The sequence below is a fragment of the Salvelinus namaycush genome, chromosome 22 (assembly GCF_016432855.1).
Source record: "Salvelinus namaycush isolate Seneca chromosome 22, SaNama_1.0, whole genome shotgun sequence".
Taxonomy (NCBI): Eukaryota; Metazoa; Chordata; class Actinopteri; order Salmoniformes; family Salmonidae; genus Salvelinus; species Salvelinus namaycush.
Window position 1 is genome coordinate 18,017,686 of NC_052328.1, and position 17,460 is coordinate 18,035,145.

At 41.9% G+C, this 17,460-nt stretch overlaps 2 protein-coding genes across 2 annotated transcripts; both read right to left on the reverse strand.

Annotated features, from left to right (window-relative positions):
• Window positions 1-859: 859 nt before the first annotated feature.
• Window positions 860-2,650, reverse strand: cgas (cyclic GMP-AMP synthase). The gene is given in 6 exon segments (XM_038960172.1): window positions 860-1,193; window positions 1,409-1,508; window positions 1,655-1,915; window positions 2,034-2,230; window positions 2,232-2,254; window positions 2,342-2,650. Coding segments are annotated over 6 exon segments (1,224 nt in total).
• Window positions 2,651-3,919: 1,269 nt separating this feature from the next.
• eef1a1a (eukaryotic translation elongation factor 1 alpha 1a) lies at window positions 3,920-13,661 on the reverse strand. Its single transcript, XM_038960539.1, has 7 exons — window positions 13,210-13,661; window positions 12,774-12,953; window positions 12,254-12,550; window positions 10,908-11,058; window positions 5,372-5,628; window positions 4,800-5,034; window positions 3,920-4,694 (listed from the first exon to the last, which is right to left on the reverse strand). The coding sequence occupies exons 1-7, from the start codon at window positions 13,351-13,353 to the stop codon at window positions 4,570-4,572; spliced, it is 1,389 nt and encodes a 462-aa protein (XP_038816467.1). The 5' UTR covers window positions 13,354-13,661; the 3' UTR covers window positions 3,920-4,569.
• Between the last annotated feature and the right edge of the window lie 3,799 nt (window positions 13,662-17,460).

Sequence of the window (17,460 nt, forward strand, 5' to 3'; positions counted from 1 at the left end):
TTACAGGTACACAGGTTAAGCATATGTGTGAAGAGAAGGGCTGATGTGTCAACAATAGTCTAGTCCTTTGGGTTCACAGATGAGACATCTTTGCTATTTATTCCCTTTTATTGAAAAGTAGGATATTTGGCACATACACGTTGCAATTTATTGATATTCAGCTGAAAACACCACTGCCCTCGGGCCTTAAATTCCAATGCATGGCTATTAACAAAGAAACTGCTTTTGGTGGAAAAAGCTGAACAGAAATACAAATGCTGTGGAAAACACAACACGCAGTGTGTTCACATCACGCACACATTCTCTCTGTTAGACAGTTTGAGTCCGATAATATGACAGAGTGGTCACACCAATTATAGCTGGTGTTGACGTACTTCGTAGCAAGATTTCCTGAATTGTATTATTTTTAAACTGTTAAAATCCTCACCGACAGCTCATGTTTGCCCCTAGAGTCCAATATCCCTTTGCCAATTGTCAAATCTGTGTTTCTTAATTTTTCAGGAGAGGAAGAAGCAACTTGCAACTTCAGTTCTGAAAACTCCCGCGTTCATCCTTTTTTGTGTTACACATTTTTGTTTTATTGAATAATTCATAGTGTTGTACAGACATTGTTTAAATTACCTTTTTATAATTTGAGTGAGAGCCAACTGCTCTTCTCCATGTATCATCTCTGAGAAGACTCAAAACTGTTCTGATCTGAATTAAATCTCAACTTCTGACTCTGCTCTTCAATTCCTCCTGCCTATGCCATTGCTTTTAGAATAGACAACATTATGGGACCACAGCTGTACTTCACTTATGTCTATTGGGGCTCTGGGTGAGTCATTAAGGGTGCAGTGATCGAGGTAGTCCCGACTCACTAGCCGAAGACAGGGAAACCTTTGTTGCGCTGCTCCTCAATGCACTGGGCCAGGATCTGGCAGCTCTTGCGGTCGTGGCCAGAGCCCAGCAGGTTGTGTGTGGGGATGAAGAAGTTGGGGAGCTTGCCGTCTTTCAGGTGGCCCTCAAAGTCCCTCAGCAGCTGCTGGAAGCAGGGTCCCAGCTGCGTCGCCTCCCAGTCACTGTCTTTGGTCCTGGAGCAGCATGCGTGCAGAAGGGTGGTCTTTGCATGGTAGGAACAGAACTTGGACAGACTAGGGTTCTCTGCCTTCAAAAGGCTTAACAGGTGCTTCAGAAGCTTCAGACAGTCCTTCCTGAAGGAAGAAAATGGGCAGCCTCATGCACACATGATCATACACAATTTATCAAAGTAAATGGGTTTGGTTAATAAATTAAGAAATATACAATTTAAAGGTCTACTATATGGAAAGTACACTTCTCGTTAATGATTCCATGTACTGTAGCTGACAATTTGTCAAGGTTTTGCCAGGGCATTATGACTACAGTATACATTCTAAAGTAGACTTACCTGCAGCAGCGAATTCCGCTGGCCTCGCAACAGGTCTTCTGAGAGCCATGATTTGTTAGGATACTCTTCTCCACATGCGAGAATGAGATGCGCCAAGAGTCTATGCATAACACAAGAAAAAACATTTAGGAAACTTGGCAAAAGGCCATACATGCCACGTCTCCTTTCAACCGAACTCTAATGAATACATCACAAATGAAAGTGATCACATGTTTTATGTGTACATCTTGTTGACCTAATGGTTACCTCTAGCGCAGACCCCTTCCAGTTCCACCGTGCCCTTTCCCTCATACTTCGGAACGAGGTAGTATGACTGTGACTTAAGTAATTTCTTCACTTTGGTCCCAAGCCAGTTGTCTATTTTGAAGCCTTCCTGGGCGAAAGTGGGCCAGCTCGATTTGACCTGTAGTCCCAGAACAATGTCCAGTGAGATGGGGACAGTTCCCGTCCCGTTTATCGTTAAGGTCACCGCCGGGCAACCCTTCTTCTTCTTCTCCAACAACACGTCTTGAAAGAAGTGAAATGCAAATAAATGTTTTTCAATACACAATTTTTCTACTTATACAACATACAAACCAATCAATCGTTTATGCATGTGGGAAGCGCGCTCTGCAGTCATACACACCTTTCTGTTTCTTCACAGACTTTATCACTTCGTTTCTGAACTCCGAAAGCATTTCACTCGCAGATACCGTGTTGTCCTTATCCTTATTTAGAAAGGGATCCAGAGGGTGTTTTCCCCGTTTAAATGCCACGCTATAAAAAGCTCCATCATCCCCAAATGGCCGAATATCCACCCGCTCGACCGGACAATAAAACATCGTCAAATTCGTCGGGATTAGAAATCTATATTGATCAAAACATAAGATATCTGTAAGGCATGCAAGCGTATTGGGTCACGTTGGTGGTGCACAATTTAATTTAATGACCCACCTTTAGATTTTCGTAGTAACTTCCAGTGCGCAGAACATTTACATTTTTGAAGCATTCTGTACACTTTTTCATGTGGTCACTTATACACTTTACCACGTCATTGACCATTCTTGATGATTCCGATTTATCTGTCCTCTTAATCTTTAATTTATCAAGTGTTGTAAACAGGATCTTATCCTGATGTGAGTCAACAATTCTTGATCCGGTCTCTGGTGGCACAGTTGGCTTTCCCTCAGTGGTGCACTTAGGCTGATTATGCTCCTTGGGTTTCTTTTCCTCAGGAATCTGTTGCGTTTCCTTCGTGTCCATCACTGCATGTCAACCTCCAACGGAACCATTCTTGGCACACACTGGTTCTGGCCCCGGCTGGACTCTTTGCGCGGGCCCGGCTGGACTTTTTTTTGGCTTCCCTCTCCCGCTCATTGTAGTATGTATGACCGTGATGCGACACCCACTAGTGTCTACTATGACAGAGAAATGATCGTCTTCGCTGTTTTGGTTTGATGAAATGTGATTGTGAACACTCCCCTTTCTATATACAGTATCAGCTCATCGCCCTCGTGTCGCAAACTAGTGAGCCAAAATAAACAAAAGCACATTAACGCCTACCCCACGCTTGTCACATGATTGAGCTTCTACCTACCACCACGGATGGGCACAAATGACAAAATATAAAGATCAATGGATCAAAATAAACAATATTTGCATTTTGAAATGTATTTAATAAAAATGATTTTTTTTAAATACAGAAATACATTTGCAAGTAGCTGACCCAAACAGCAACAACATTCTCAATGGTTACAGAAACATTTTTACTTGCTATGACACCTTAGTTGAATGCGCTGACTAGCAGTCACTCTGGATAAGAGTGTCTGTTAAATAAATGTATATGTGAAAGTGAACATACCAAAATGAACTGCAAAACACACTGGGGATTATTGTTTGCCTTTTTTCGGGTGGAGCTCATTAGAATAATGCTTTGCATATATGCATTTAGTTCATATACTTGAAAGGGAGCCATAATGGTGAAGCTCTTAAAAAAATGTTTTACCTCAAAAGTATCTTGTTAGAAAATACATTGGAGTGTATTTCCACCCAGTGTAATACAAAATACATGTAACAGATATATGCTATTGTCAGGTTAATCATGTGATAAATGTATGACAACTCTAAATCCCCATCTTCCATCAAGGACTTGCATTTTTATTTTATTTGGCCTAGGAACAGTGGGTTGTGCTGGGGCAGAACTACAGATTTGACCTTGTCAGCTCGGGGATTCGATCTAGCAACCTTTTGGTTACTGGCCCAACACTAACCACTAGGCTACCTGCCCCCCGATACAACGATAGATACTGTATGTAACTTGTACTTTTCCTGGCCCTCATTAATTAACTAGTTTACTACACAATGGCAAATGACAACGCAAACCCAGTTAAACAGTATAAGATTTCTCCTCAGTTATCGATGAAATAGAACGCACAGCTTAGAGCAATTTAATGATTCACTTCAATAATTCAATCGAAAAAGGGTTGAGACATTCTGGTTGGTTAAATGATCTTTAATGTCATGAGTCTTGTGCCATCTCGAACAGAGTAAGGTGCAACAGCTTCTGCCAATTAAAAGTTTTCCAGTGCAAAGATAGCAAAACGCCAATTAAAAGTGCTTGGAGAGTCAACGATTGGTATACTCAGTGTGCCTAGAGTAAGACAATATCATTTTTTACTTTAAAGCTATAACACAACATACACTTTAGAGAAATGATTTTCTACTTGTAAGAGTTAAGTTATTACCAAAGGCTACTATAAAGCACCAGGTAGTTTACAAACAAACACTAAAAGCAAGACAACAGATCACGTGAAGAGTGACTTCTAACTGCAGTACAGAGAGGAAGGGGGTGGCAGTTTACACGCCCCTCTATGGTTACAATATCTCACACATGGGGAACATGGTCATTCACATATTTAACAGTACACGTTTAAAACTAGCAATGTGCTATTACAACGTAAATAAATACACATGAATCTAACCACTTTGAAATGAGAGGGGGAACAAACGCTGTCTTAAGGACTAGGCTTAATATTTGTTTCTTTCCTTCTGATACTTTTGCGATGCATTGTGATTATTAACCAGTCTTTGACTATGGAGTTGCAGCAGCCGATAGGGGGGTGGAGTTGGGTGACTACTGTCCTGCTATGGGTGACTCTTGAGTCAGCAGCACAGCACAACATTCATTTGGTCTTCTGGGCCTTTTGGGCAGACTTGGTGACCTTACCAGTGGAGGGGGCTTTCTTCTCAACACCCTTGATCACCCCGACTGCCACAGTCTGGCGCATGTCACGCACTGCAAAACGACCTGCAGAGAGAGGATGTCAGATCCAAGGTAACTTCAAGGGAGAGTGGAATCATTTTCAAAGAATTCCAACCAGGCCCAAGAGTTATGCTACCCAACAGTACTCACCCAGTGGAGGGTACTCTGAGAAGCTCTCCACACACATGGGCTTTCCCGGGACCATGTCCACAATGGCGGCGTCTCCAGACTTCAGAGCCTTTGGGTTGTCCTCCAGCTTCTTGCCTGAGCGACGGTCAATCTTCTCCTTGAGCTCAGCAAACTTGCAGGCGATGTGGGCAGTGTGGCAGTCCAGCACTGGGGCATAGCCAGCACTGATCTGCCCTGGGTGGTTCAGGATGATCACCTAGAGGAGATATCAGACACAGTTAACATGGTTGTTCTGTCAGCACCTGTATCAGCACTGATTTTAGATGTTGGCCTCTTTACTGCCAAAACTTGTTCCCCACAGCTCATCACACTGTGCCACAAATAGATATGTGAGAGAAGAGCAGAATGAATGAGGAAAGGAATAGATGGGATATTAATAGTAACTGCCAAGCTGTATCATCACCACCAATATTTTTATCCATGTGATCACTACTGTGTATCATAGTTGAACATCGTTTTTAGTTGTATGTCCTTTGGTTCTATGGTTTTTACACCTCTACAGTAGCTGTGAGTGTGTATCTAGTCCTGCCCACCTGAGCAGTGAAGACTGCTGCCTCCATTGGGGGGTCGTTCTTGCTGTCTCCGGCCACGTTGCCACGGCGAATGTCCTTGACAGACACATTCTTGACATTGAAGCCCACGTTGTCTCCGGGCATTGCTTCGGTCAGGGCCTCGTGGTGCATCTCCACAGACTTCACCTCAGTGGTCACATTAACAGGGGCAAAGGTCACCACCATGCCTGGCTTGATCATGCCCGTCTCCACACGCCCCACAGGCACTGTGCCAATACCTGAGGGAGAGCGGATAAGAAAGTGAAGGTAGAGAGAGGATGAGGAAGGGATGTATTAGGGATGTGCATCTTTCCCTTTCAAGACGATACATATCTAGATACATGGGCTCTGATACGATACAGGAACGATGCGTTTTAGTTAAACGATTCGGTGCGATTCAGTTTGATGCATAAACACTAGATTTTCCAATCTAAATAAAATCTGCTGCTGATGAAGCTCATGAGCTGGGCCCAGTGAAGACATCAACACTATGAAATAACACATATGGAATCATGTAGTAATCAAAATATATTTTATATTTGAGGTTCTTCAAAGTAGCCACCCTTTGCCTTTTGACAGCTTTGCACACTCTTGGCATTAACTCAACCAGCTTTATGAGGTCGTCACCTGGAATGCATTTCAATTAACAGGTGTGCCTTGTTAAGAGTTCATTTGTGGAATTTCTTTCCTTAATGAGTTTGAGCCAATCAGTTGTGTTGTGTGGGGTAGGGGTGGTATACAGAAGATATATGGTAAAAGACCAAGTGCATATTATGGCAAGGGTTAGTAAAGTATTCATGAATTGTGAAAGCTAACTGTGCTTCCTCACTAATCCCATTCAACAGTATACACTAATATAATTGCTAGGTTACCTCACCAAATAATAATTTTGGTTGAGTGTCACCTGTGTTTGATCTATACTAAATAATTTCTAAACATTGACTAGAAATGACTGAAGACATGAAGTAAATCAGATTGTTTATTAGTTATGTTGCTAGTCTAAGGCAGTACTATTTACCAGTCTAAAGCAGTACTTATAAATGTTTGAGCTGTATTGTAGCATGTGGAGGGGCGTGGCCTCCGAGTGCACAGGTCATTATTGTCTGCTCATTAAGGGACACTCCATTACTAATTGGGGGAAAGAGTTTCTTCCCTAGTCCAGCTCTTTAAAATTATTCTAGATAATTCTGTATTGTACAGGTTATAGTATCTAAACTGTTATTGTAGTTGTTTACTTTGCAAAGTGTTTCTTGGCTTAGTTTGACAAAGTGCTTTCAATTACAAGTGTTTCCTGTCACCTGGTCTCTGCCAGGTTATAAATGCTCAGATGTAGAGCTTTATGGGAAGGAAGATTGCCACCTGTCTCTGCAGGGGTTAGTTAGGGTTGTTCTGAGCCCTAGGGGCTAGTCAGACTGATCTTCAGTTTTTTATATTAATCTGACTAGTTTATTATTTTCTTTGAGCCTGGTCCAGCACCTTGTTGGATGATTTGTATATTTATACCTGCTTCTGCTCCAAGAGCCTTAAAATAAAAACCATGCACTGGATCTTCTGCTTCCTGCCTCTCCTTGCTCACCATCACCAGCCAGACAGCTCAAACCATCCAGGGCAAAATGAATAATAAAAAAAACTGATATGGAGAGCCTTTACGTACTAAATATATTAGTGAAAGTGGTTTGATTAATCCTGAAAGTTGCCCTATTGTTCAATCCATGAAATATTGAAGGTGAGTAAAGTGTACAATAGGGGTTGAACAGTAGTCCTATAAATCTACCCTAATAATCCTCAAACAGTGTTTTTGTCATGAACTGTGCTCCAGGTTTAAACTGCTACGTATGGTCTGAGTCCCATAATGATTCAAATAGGCTACATGTCCCAATTGATTGCACAACTCGTAATATGTTAGCCTAATATGATCCACTATTGCTAGCGATCCACAGGAACAACCACACGAGCATAGGTAAACTAATGATGTAATGGAATGATGCAAAATTAAATTAACAAGTCAATGACCATTATAAATGTATGCGGTGTATGTAATGTAAACTGACGGTGGCTACTGATAGTGGCTAATATTTAACACTATACATTGTTACAAAAATTGTATTAAACATTCTAGAAATCATAATTCAACTCTAGGTTTGGCGCTCTACTGTCATTTGCACATGGTTACAGAAGCCTATAGCTTGGGTCTCCAAATTTCATCCCAAGTTAAGGCCAGCGTTTTATAAACTTCACTGTGGAAAAGGTGATCTGTTGATGTGTTTCAGTTTGCTGCCATATGACTGGTTTCACGTTTGTCTCCAGCGATCATAAGGTAAAATAGATCTTAAACAATGTATTTATATTTACAATCCGCTTACACATTTACCTATTATCAACATCTCTTATCAATTTGTAAATTAGCGTATGGAGAAGGGCGTTATTTCTATTGCGGGGGGTATAGATGTTCCATTTGGAACCGATAGGTTGGGTGACCTTAATCATTGTTTCATCGCGCATAAAGGTGGAGGAATTATGAAGGAATTAAGTCAAGGTCAGAATACGGTGTACAGTGCTTCTTCCTTTAAAAGTTGTGCCGTACTGCACCACACCTTGCGGGCTGCCGCAGAATTCTATGTCAAGTTATTTAAGTGTCAGCTATTGTTGCCATTTAATGCTAATTAGTGCTAGTTTGACCACCAGAAGGCATCTTTGAGAAGCATGTGACTTTTTTATATTGGCTGTTGGCTGAACATATTGGCTGAGAATTTAAAACCTTTTTTTTGTAAGAACATAGTATATGGGATTGATTTTATTAAATCTAGCTTAATTCATTTGATTAATATTATGGTGTTTCTATTCCAAGAAAAACTTCAACCGAAACCCTCAGGACGCTGTACAACGTGACCAGTCGGGAGTAGGCTACTGTACTAAGAGCAAAATAATCCTAACATTTCCACACCCTAATTGCAGGCTAACCAATAGCCAAACAGAGATTCAGTGAAAATAAAGCCATGAGTGTGAAGCGGTGCTGAAATAGTTGACCACGTCATTCAATGATATTTATTCACATAGTAATTCATTATGGATCCATAACGAAATAAACATCTGCATTACAATTATAATGCAGGGTTAATAATAAATTAATATATTTGTAGGGGTTGATGCATTTTTTTGTTGGGGCAAATTGGGTTTTAGAGTACTTAAAACAATGCATTTGGTGGACTCGGTAAGATGGACTCACTGATGGTTGAAGATGATGAGCGATCGGCAAAGGCAATCAACATCACTCTAATCACAGTCAGAAGACCGCTGAAGAAACTTGTGTTGACCGGTCGGGAGTAGGCCTAGGCTACTAAGTGACTGCGAGTGAAGAGCAAAAAATGATCCTAACATTTCCAAATAAAAATCTGATTGATTAATCAAGACCAGTCCATGTCATTCAGTGATATTTATTCCCTATTGTCCTGCTGATAGTTGAAATAAACATCTGCATTTTTGAAAGAGTATTTTTATCCTTATTTTATTAAGGAAAGCATAAATACTGTACAATATATGCCTGATCTGACATTTTGCAGTTGCATGAGATTTAGAGTTATAAATGTAAACCTTTAGAGTACTTAATACATTGCAAGTGGGTGGGGGGGGGGGGTTCACACCTACAGTAGCTGAGCTATTAGACTTTGTAAAGGTTGAGTCTATTGTCCTGCTATTAGCCCATCCTAGAAACGTTGTTTGCAGAATTCACAGCTTGCTACATTTGTTTTCTCTTCCTGTTTTTAGAGGGAGAGAAACTAAAAGCCCGCTGGCCGGCCAAACCCTCCCCTAACCCAAACGACACTGGCCAATTGTGCATCGCCTCATGGGTATCCCGGTCACAGCCAGCACGGGTATCGAACCAGCATCTGTAGCAATGCAGTTTGCACTGCAAAGCAGTGTCTTAGACCGCTGCGCCACTCGGGACCCCATCCAGTTTTTAACACTGATCAATTTCCTTGCACAGTATCAAAATACTAAAATACTAAAACAGGGCTCTTAAAGAATTTAATTTAAATGTTCATTTTATTTTTTTTATCACAGAAAATAAATAAATAATGAAATGTTAATTATATAAAGCAGCCCCTGTAATCATCTGCCAGAGAGTAGCCATAAATAGGCCCGAGCCCCAAGTAATATAATTGGGCCAGATAACTTACACCGGAATCAACCCGAGCATCATCAAGAGACATGCTGGACCCTATGTCAGAGGTGTTTTTGGGACCATATCGTGTCTATTGTCCTGCTAATAGCCTACAGTAGATCTAGAAATATTTTTTTCATCTCTACATGTAGGTCTCCTGATTTAAACCCGATCGAACTTGTTGCAACTAAAATGTAGTTGAAATAATTATCTGCATGTTTGCCTGGTATAGATTGTGACTCCATCTTGTTCCTCGCCCTCTTCAACTCCGCCAATGCCGCCTGACTCTCCGCCAATTTAATTTAGAGGATTGGAGGATTCTAAATGAATATCTAAGGGGAATTTTTCATTAGGGCAAATCTGATCTGTGAGAATACCTAAGGGGCTTTTATATAATTCTAATGTAGGGTTAATAATAATAATCACTTTGTTTAAAAAAAGTATTATATTTTGTTGATTTCGTTTCAAATAACCAAAAGTGAGCGATTGTAGTAATCTGAATAAAGGGAAAAAGGCCATTCTTGAACATGGGGTGAGACATTCTTACTAATTTGTAAATAAAGCCAGTTAGTTATTTAGAATTATTTCTGTTTTCAGAAGGAGAGAAAACAAAAGCTCACTGTGCATATTTTTGGGGGAAATCGTCAGTCCACATGGTCAAGTGAAATTCCCCCATTTGTATTTATCCAAGTTCTCTCTTAACTCCAGGACCACCGACAGTTGTTGTGGCCTGATGCAGGACTCTCGTGCCAGAGGAGAGACTCTGACTGAAAACGCCACAGTTTAGACCTACCGATAGATCAGCGTTATAACTCCCCCTTGTGATAGTGTGGTGCAATGACAGAATACCACTACCTACCACAAACGGTCGCAGCATAAACTCGTAACTTTTAAAGGAAGAACCACTGCTGGCTGAGATGTCAAACTTTAAAAATAAAACAAAATCTGCACCCCAAACGAATAGTGGGTTAATAATGCTTAAATTCAAGGTCAGAATAGGCGTAGAGAGAGAAGTGCATAAAAAGGGAATTACGTTCCATTTACGGGCGCTTAGCTCGTGTTGGAATTCCCCCCATAATGATTAATTAGTATTTTGCAGTGTCAGCAAAGTTGTATGCAGTTTGACACAGAAGGAGCCGACACATCAGTTGTCACAATAGATGAGGTATTTTCGGAAGGTAGAATTTATTTTTTATATAACTGAACCAGCGATTTTGTTAAGTTTTAATACATTTTCGGACCGATGCATGCTTCAGTTTGGGGTACGCAGACCAATGCACTTGTATCTTAAACATTTGAATCAGGGACCGATGCATATCTGTGAATCGTTACATCCCTAGAATGTATCATGCTCACCTCCAATCTTGTAGACATCTTGCAGGGGTAGGCGGAGGGGCTTGTCGGTGGGGCGGGACGGGGGCTGAATAGCATCCAGAGCTTCCAGCAGGGTGGTCCCGGACGAACTGCCATCCTTCCTGGTGATCTTCCATCCCTTAAACCAGGTCATCTGAGGATGCAGGAGACCCGAGTGAGCAGTAGGTCAAAGTTATAAAGTGTGCCGTGCTCCACATTTTTCATTGACTTACTTTCTTCAAATTAAAGCGGAGAGCAGATTATATTAGGGGTGTGCCGAATAATCGGATAAAACTAGTATCATACCGGATATGGAGAATTTTCATAATACGATTGACAAGTATTTGTTTTGTAATTATCAGTGATCGGACATGTTTTATTTTCAGCTGCCATCACGCATCTTTCTTTCACTAAAACAGTGTGAAGCTCTGTGTGCTCCAAACTATTGACTAGTTCTTCTGTCTGTAAAGAAACTGGCGGACTATTTGTTGAGCCTTCTGCAACAATTGGATTAGAACAAGCCGCTCTCCGTCTGCTCTAATTGACCCAGCCATGCACGGCTGTTTCACTAACAGTCACTCTTCTCGGGGCACAAGTCTCCCCTTCTCCAAACATCATGTATGAATCCGTAGCTAGTGATTGAACAACAATCTAGTTATTTTCCATAGACTTTGTTAAGGCCATATATTCTGTCTACTTGGCGTTGTTTAGTAGTCCTACTTTGTCTGTCAGTATAATTATTCCATTGTTGACATCTTATGTCGTGATCCAAGCCCATGCTTCTTGCTATTATTTATTCTGGCCCAGGCTTGTTTACCGAGTGACAGATTATTCGAAAATGAAATTACCAATGTTGATATTTTAATTATACAAATGTTGTGGCATAAGTGTCAGGTGAGAAGTTATGCTGTGAAGCAGTATAAGGGGCAAGCAAATTAGCCTAGCTTCCTCTAAATCTGTGTCTGGAATAAATGCATGCAGTAGTAGCCAGCCATGCATTATGGTATTTATTAGCTTATTTTGTTGATAATTGAATAGGACTAAGTAAATGGCCCTAATGAGCATTTATCTGTCCGGGTCGTTTACCTTTGAACAATGTGTATGAATGAGTGAAGGAACATAACAATGCCCAGTAATGTGCACTTGAGGTATAGGCTTTACCAGCATTTAATTAGCAGCATTTAAAGCGCACTTCCTGGTTTTATGGGTATCAAGTGATAAAACGGATACGTTTACGTGTATGACGAGATCGGCACACCGCTAGATTATATTACATATACTCATAGTCCGCAATGCTATCCTAGTATAAATATAAAAAATAAATGCCCTTTAGCTTCTTGCTTACGTACATTAGGACTGGCCTCCAGCATGTTGTCTCCGTTCCAGCCAGAAATGGGAACAAAGGCTACCGTATCCGGGTTGTAGCCAATCTTCTTGATGTAGGTGCTGACTTCCTTCACAATCTCCTCATAACGCTTCTGGCTGTAGTTGGGCTCAGTGGAGTCCATCTTGTTGATGCCCACGATCAGCTGCTTGACCCCCAGGGTGTAGGCCAGGAGGGCGTGCTCGCGGGTCTGCCCGTTCTTTGAGATGCCGGCCTCGAATTCACCCACACCGGCTGCCACAATCAGCACGGCACAGTCTGCCTGTAAACACCAGAACATGTGATTAATAAATACAATTGTTTTTCAAAAGTCCTATGCAACTAAGATGGCACTTTGAGTCCACAAATTGCCTGTGGTTATAGTACAGCTATAAGCTAGCCTGGAAAACCAAAGTTTCAAGTTTAATAATAGACTTCCAGGCACTTGAATGAAGACCTGGCAGGTGTCTGTGTGTAAGGAAGGACTGTGCCATTGTGATTCAGACCTGGGATGTTCCAGTGATCATGTTCTTGATGAAGTCCCTGTGTCCGGGGGCGTCGATAATGGTGACGTAGTACTTGCTGGTCTCAAATTTCCACAGTGAGATGTCAATGGTGATGCCACGCTCCCTCTCTGCCTTCAGCTTGTCCAGCACCCAGGCATACTTAAAGGAGCCCTTCCCCATCTGAGAAAAAAAACACACACGTCACTGGTTATATGACGTTTCTGAGGAGAAGTCAATGGTAGTGAATTCTATTGGCAAGATGGGTTGTCAAATTAGACAAGATATGGCAATATAAGTGTCAATCTTTAGGTAGCCTATGAAGATTATTGGTTAATACAACAACAGCAGTGTACAGAGCCTTTTTATAACACGTTGGCCAATAGAAGAACAGACTATCAATAGATGTTTGCAAAGTACAGTACCAACTCTTACTCACCTCAGCAGCCTCCTTCTCAAACTTTTCGATGGTCCTCTTGTCAATGCCACCGCACTTGTAGATCAGGTGGCCAGTGGTGGTGGACTTGCCAGAGTCCACGTGGCCGATCACCACAATGTTGATGTGGAGCTTCTCCTTGCCCATGGCTGACTGGTTAAAGTGACAGTGAGAGAGTCTGCAGGTGGAAAAGTGCAGCACGGTCTATGGATCTGAAAGGATTTCCTGGGCAAAGACTCCGCAAGGGAATACAGTGAATTACAGCACCATGGACAAGGACACTACAGCTGACTTCCCATTCCTTAACAGCCCCAGCAGCTACTGCCTCAGCATAGCTTCTAAGGACAAACAGTTTACACACAAAAACAATTTCCCATAAATGGCACCACGAGAACAAACAGCAATCATTTAATGTTAGCAAACTGTCAGTGGGAACAGAACTGCATCAAGCTCAAGACACAGTTAGTTTCTAGCTAGTTATCCCTCCTTTCCTCAGCCACCCCAAACAAAATTGTATTGCCACACCGGATGGGTGCAGTGAAATGTTGTTTAACAGGGTCAGACGTAGTACAGTGATCTTGGAGCAAATTAGGGTTAAGTGCCTTGCTCGAGGGCACATCAACTGATTTTTCACCTCGGCTCAGGCATACTCACCCAACACTATAACCGCTAGGCTACCTGCCACTGCTCAGCAGTGAGACACTGAGACAATCAGCTCTTATGTCACTGAATATCCTCCCTATTCCATATCAACTTGCTAACTGTAACCTCAGACAACCCTCCATTTTGTCATGAGCCTTGGCATTGAAAGTGCAGCAGCCATTTCTGAAGCCAGACTACTGCAGTGGAATGCACAGGTTAAATGCTGGGGAATAACACCATAACACAAATGACATTTAAATAAATGCCAGTTTTACTAGGACAGTAGTGTTGATTCCTTTTCATTGACTTGCATGACAATGACAGAAACACCACAAATTCATCTCATTTTCCAATTGCAAAATTGATCAACACACTAGGTTGTTTATATTTATGACAGACCATTTCATTAGGTGAGCAATGTATGGAAATGGTTACAGTAGCCTAGTTCTGCATGCTTATCTAGGTGCACTGGGAGCTGATACCAGATATAACCAGAACTGACTGCTATTTCTAAATTAAAATTCTGGTAGCTTTGCAATAGTTTATTTTTCTTTGCAATAGTTCCCCCCCCCACTGTTCATTTGACTTTGCTGTCCATGTAGCCTATTTAAAAACAGGTGACTGTAATACGGGGGTAGGTGCTACAATTAGCAGCGCGACCGGATAATTCTGATGAAGTCTAAAGGATTTAGCAGGATTTCCAAACCGTCCTCCTGCCTCTGCCGCCATGTTCTCTCATCGCCTACGCTTACTCGAATATGGCCTATCTATGCGCATTAGCAGTCGACTGTTGGCTTCCAACAACAATGCAATATTCACACGCCCACAAACGTTATGCACAACAATATAAGGGCAAATTGAAAATATAAACATTCAGTCATTCGCCATTTACAGCATTAGATTTGAAACAATGTATCACATGCGTAGTTATTGGAAAATATTGCCTACCTGCGCAAACGAATGAGTCAAGTCCGGTGCTGAATGAGACTGTGACGAGATGCTGATCCGTTTATCGCAGACAGGAGGGGGTTACGCAATTGCGTTCAATGCTCATACCCCTTTCTAGATCGTTCGTATTATATACCCCAGTGTCCTAGACACAGGGCCAGTAGCGGTGCGTTGGTAAAATCACTGGGGAAGCCAAGCCATATTTACAACCTGTGTTGTGATAATTGCGTTGTTTGCTCTATACATCCTGTTAATTCATTTGCCTTGTGACCATGCTATACGGTATAGGCCTAAAGCCCGAGACAACGGCAGAATAAATTCACACCTTTTTGTTTTATCATAAAACCCGATATCAACCTCTTTCCAAGTGAAGTCCACAAAGCATATTGCTTGTACAGTAACAGACAATTACATGACCTACCTACAGCATGGTCAAGCAAGTTAATGTTTCAGACATTTTTGGACCACTAAACAACTATTGATTTAGAACCAGAGTTACCATAAGTCGCAAACAGGAGCTGCCTCCACTATGCCAGCACCATTTCAACTTCAACATTATCACCTCGGTTTAGTCTAATACAGTGACAACTAAAAGATTCCCAATTTTTTTTAGTCCAAGCTAAATATGTGGCTGTCCATGGTTCTGATTTCTGTGTGTGTGCACGCGTGTTCGTGAAAGTAGAAAAACATGTTGACTCACCATGTTGACTCAAACGTCATCCTCTCATGTTGACGAAACGGTCTATCACTCTGTCATACACTACACGCTTTTTATTTTTTGTTGTCCTGGCTAAAATGCTTGCTCACTCGCCTAACTTCCATTCATGGGCAACGTTAGCTAGTTAACATTAGCCTTCTACATCTAGATACACATTGAACTTCCATCCTCTCAGGCCAGGGGCACAACAAGGTATGAATTAATGGTTGGATCAGAATCACTGCTATAATCATTGGCCAGTACAGAGAATGAAATAAAACCACAAGTCTAAATGCATATCTCCATCCATGGCTATTTTTGGAAAGGGCCAATTTTAGCTGGCTAGCTAACCACCGGAGGACAACACGAGATGCAACAATTCAAGTTTTTTTTGTCAATGACGTATGCTCTCAATGGGATTTGATAAGAGTGACGCCAAATACAAGCTGGCTTCCCTTGATACTTTGGTGCGCCAGGACCAATCACAGTTGAGCTCGCTCAGTTTAGCTCAATGTTGATTGGCAAATTTGTAAAATACATTTTTGTCAAGGGAGGCCCGATGCTCGCTGGCTTCCCTTGCCTTTGCGGCCGCCCGTAGCATTCAGCCTCTTGCAAATTGAAGGAAAAGTATGAAACACAGAGACTAAAGATACATTAATAATTTTTGGGGGGAAGCCTGGCTTCCCTTGGCAACCATGAATACACACCACTGCGTAGAGCAGGGATGGGAAACTGGCTGCAAGCCCGCATCCCCCTTTTGAAGGCTCACGGATCAATTTCCCAAAACATCATTTTTTTAAAAAGGGGGAAGTCCGTCTGGGTCTCAACTTGTTCCGAAGTAGAATACACAAGGTGCAATTTTGAAATTTGGTTGTGAGTCAACAGTTTTTCTCGTCATTCACTGATAGGCACTCAATTTGGGGGTGGCAGGTAGCTTAGTGGTTAGAGCATTGGGCCAGTAACCAAAAGGTTGCTAGATCAAATCCCCGAGCTGACAAGGTAAAAATCTGTCATTCTGCCCCTGTTCCTAGGCCGTCATTGTAAATAAGAATTTGTTCTTAACTTACTTGCCTAGTTAAATAAAATAAATAATTAACCCAAGTCAGCTAACATTTTTTAGATTGGTAAGTGAGTTTTTTTTGTACATCCAATTCGAATCTTTTTCCTTCATGCTGAACAGCCAAAAAGCACATGGAATCGGATATTTCAAGCCACATTTCAAACCACCTTCTTAGGTGGTTCTAAAAAAGAAACGTCCTCACTGTCAACTGCATTTATTTTCAGCAAACGTAACATGTGTAAATATTTGTATGAACATAAGATTCAACAAGACATAAACTGAACAAGTTCCACAGACATGTGACTAACAGAATAATGTGTCCCTGAACAAAGGGGGGTCAAAATCAAAAGTAACAGTCAGTATCTGGTGTGGCCACCAGCTGCATTAAGTACTGCAGTGCATCTCCTCCTCATGGACTGCACCAGATTTGCCCGTTCTTCAGGTGAGATGTTACCCCAGTCTTCCACCAAGGCACCTGCAAGTTCCCGGACATTTCTGGGGGGACTGGCCCTAGCCCTCACCCTCTGATCCAACAGGTCCCAGAAGTGCTCAATGGGATTGAGATCCAGGCTCTTCGCTGGCCATGGCAGAACACTGACATTCCTGTCTTGCAGGAAATCACACACAGAACGAGCAGTATGGCTGGTGGCATTGTCATGCTGGAGGGTCATGTCAGGATGAGAATGCAGGAAGGGCACCACATGAGGGAGGAGGATGTCTTCCCTGTAACACAGCATTGAGATTGCCTGCAATGCCAACAAGCTCAGTCCGATGATGCTGTGACACACCGGCCCAGACCATGACGGACCCTCCACCTCCAAATTGATCCCGCTCCAGAGTACAGGCCTCAGTGTAACGCTCATTCCATCGACCATAAACGCGAATGCAACCATCACCCGTTGTGAGA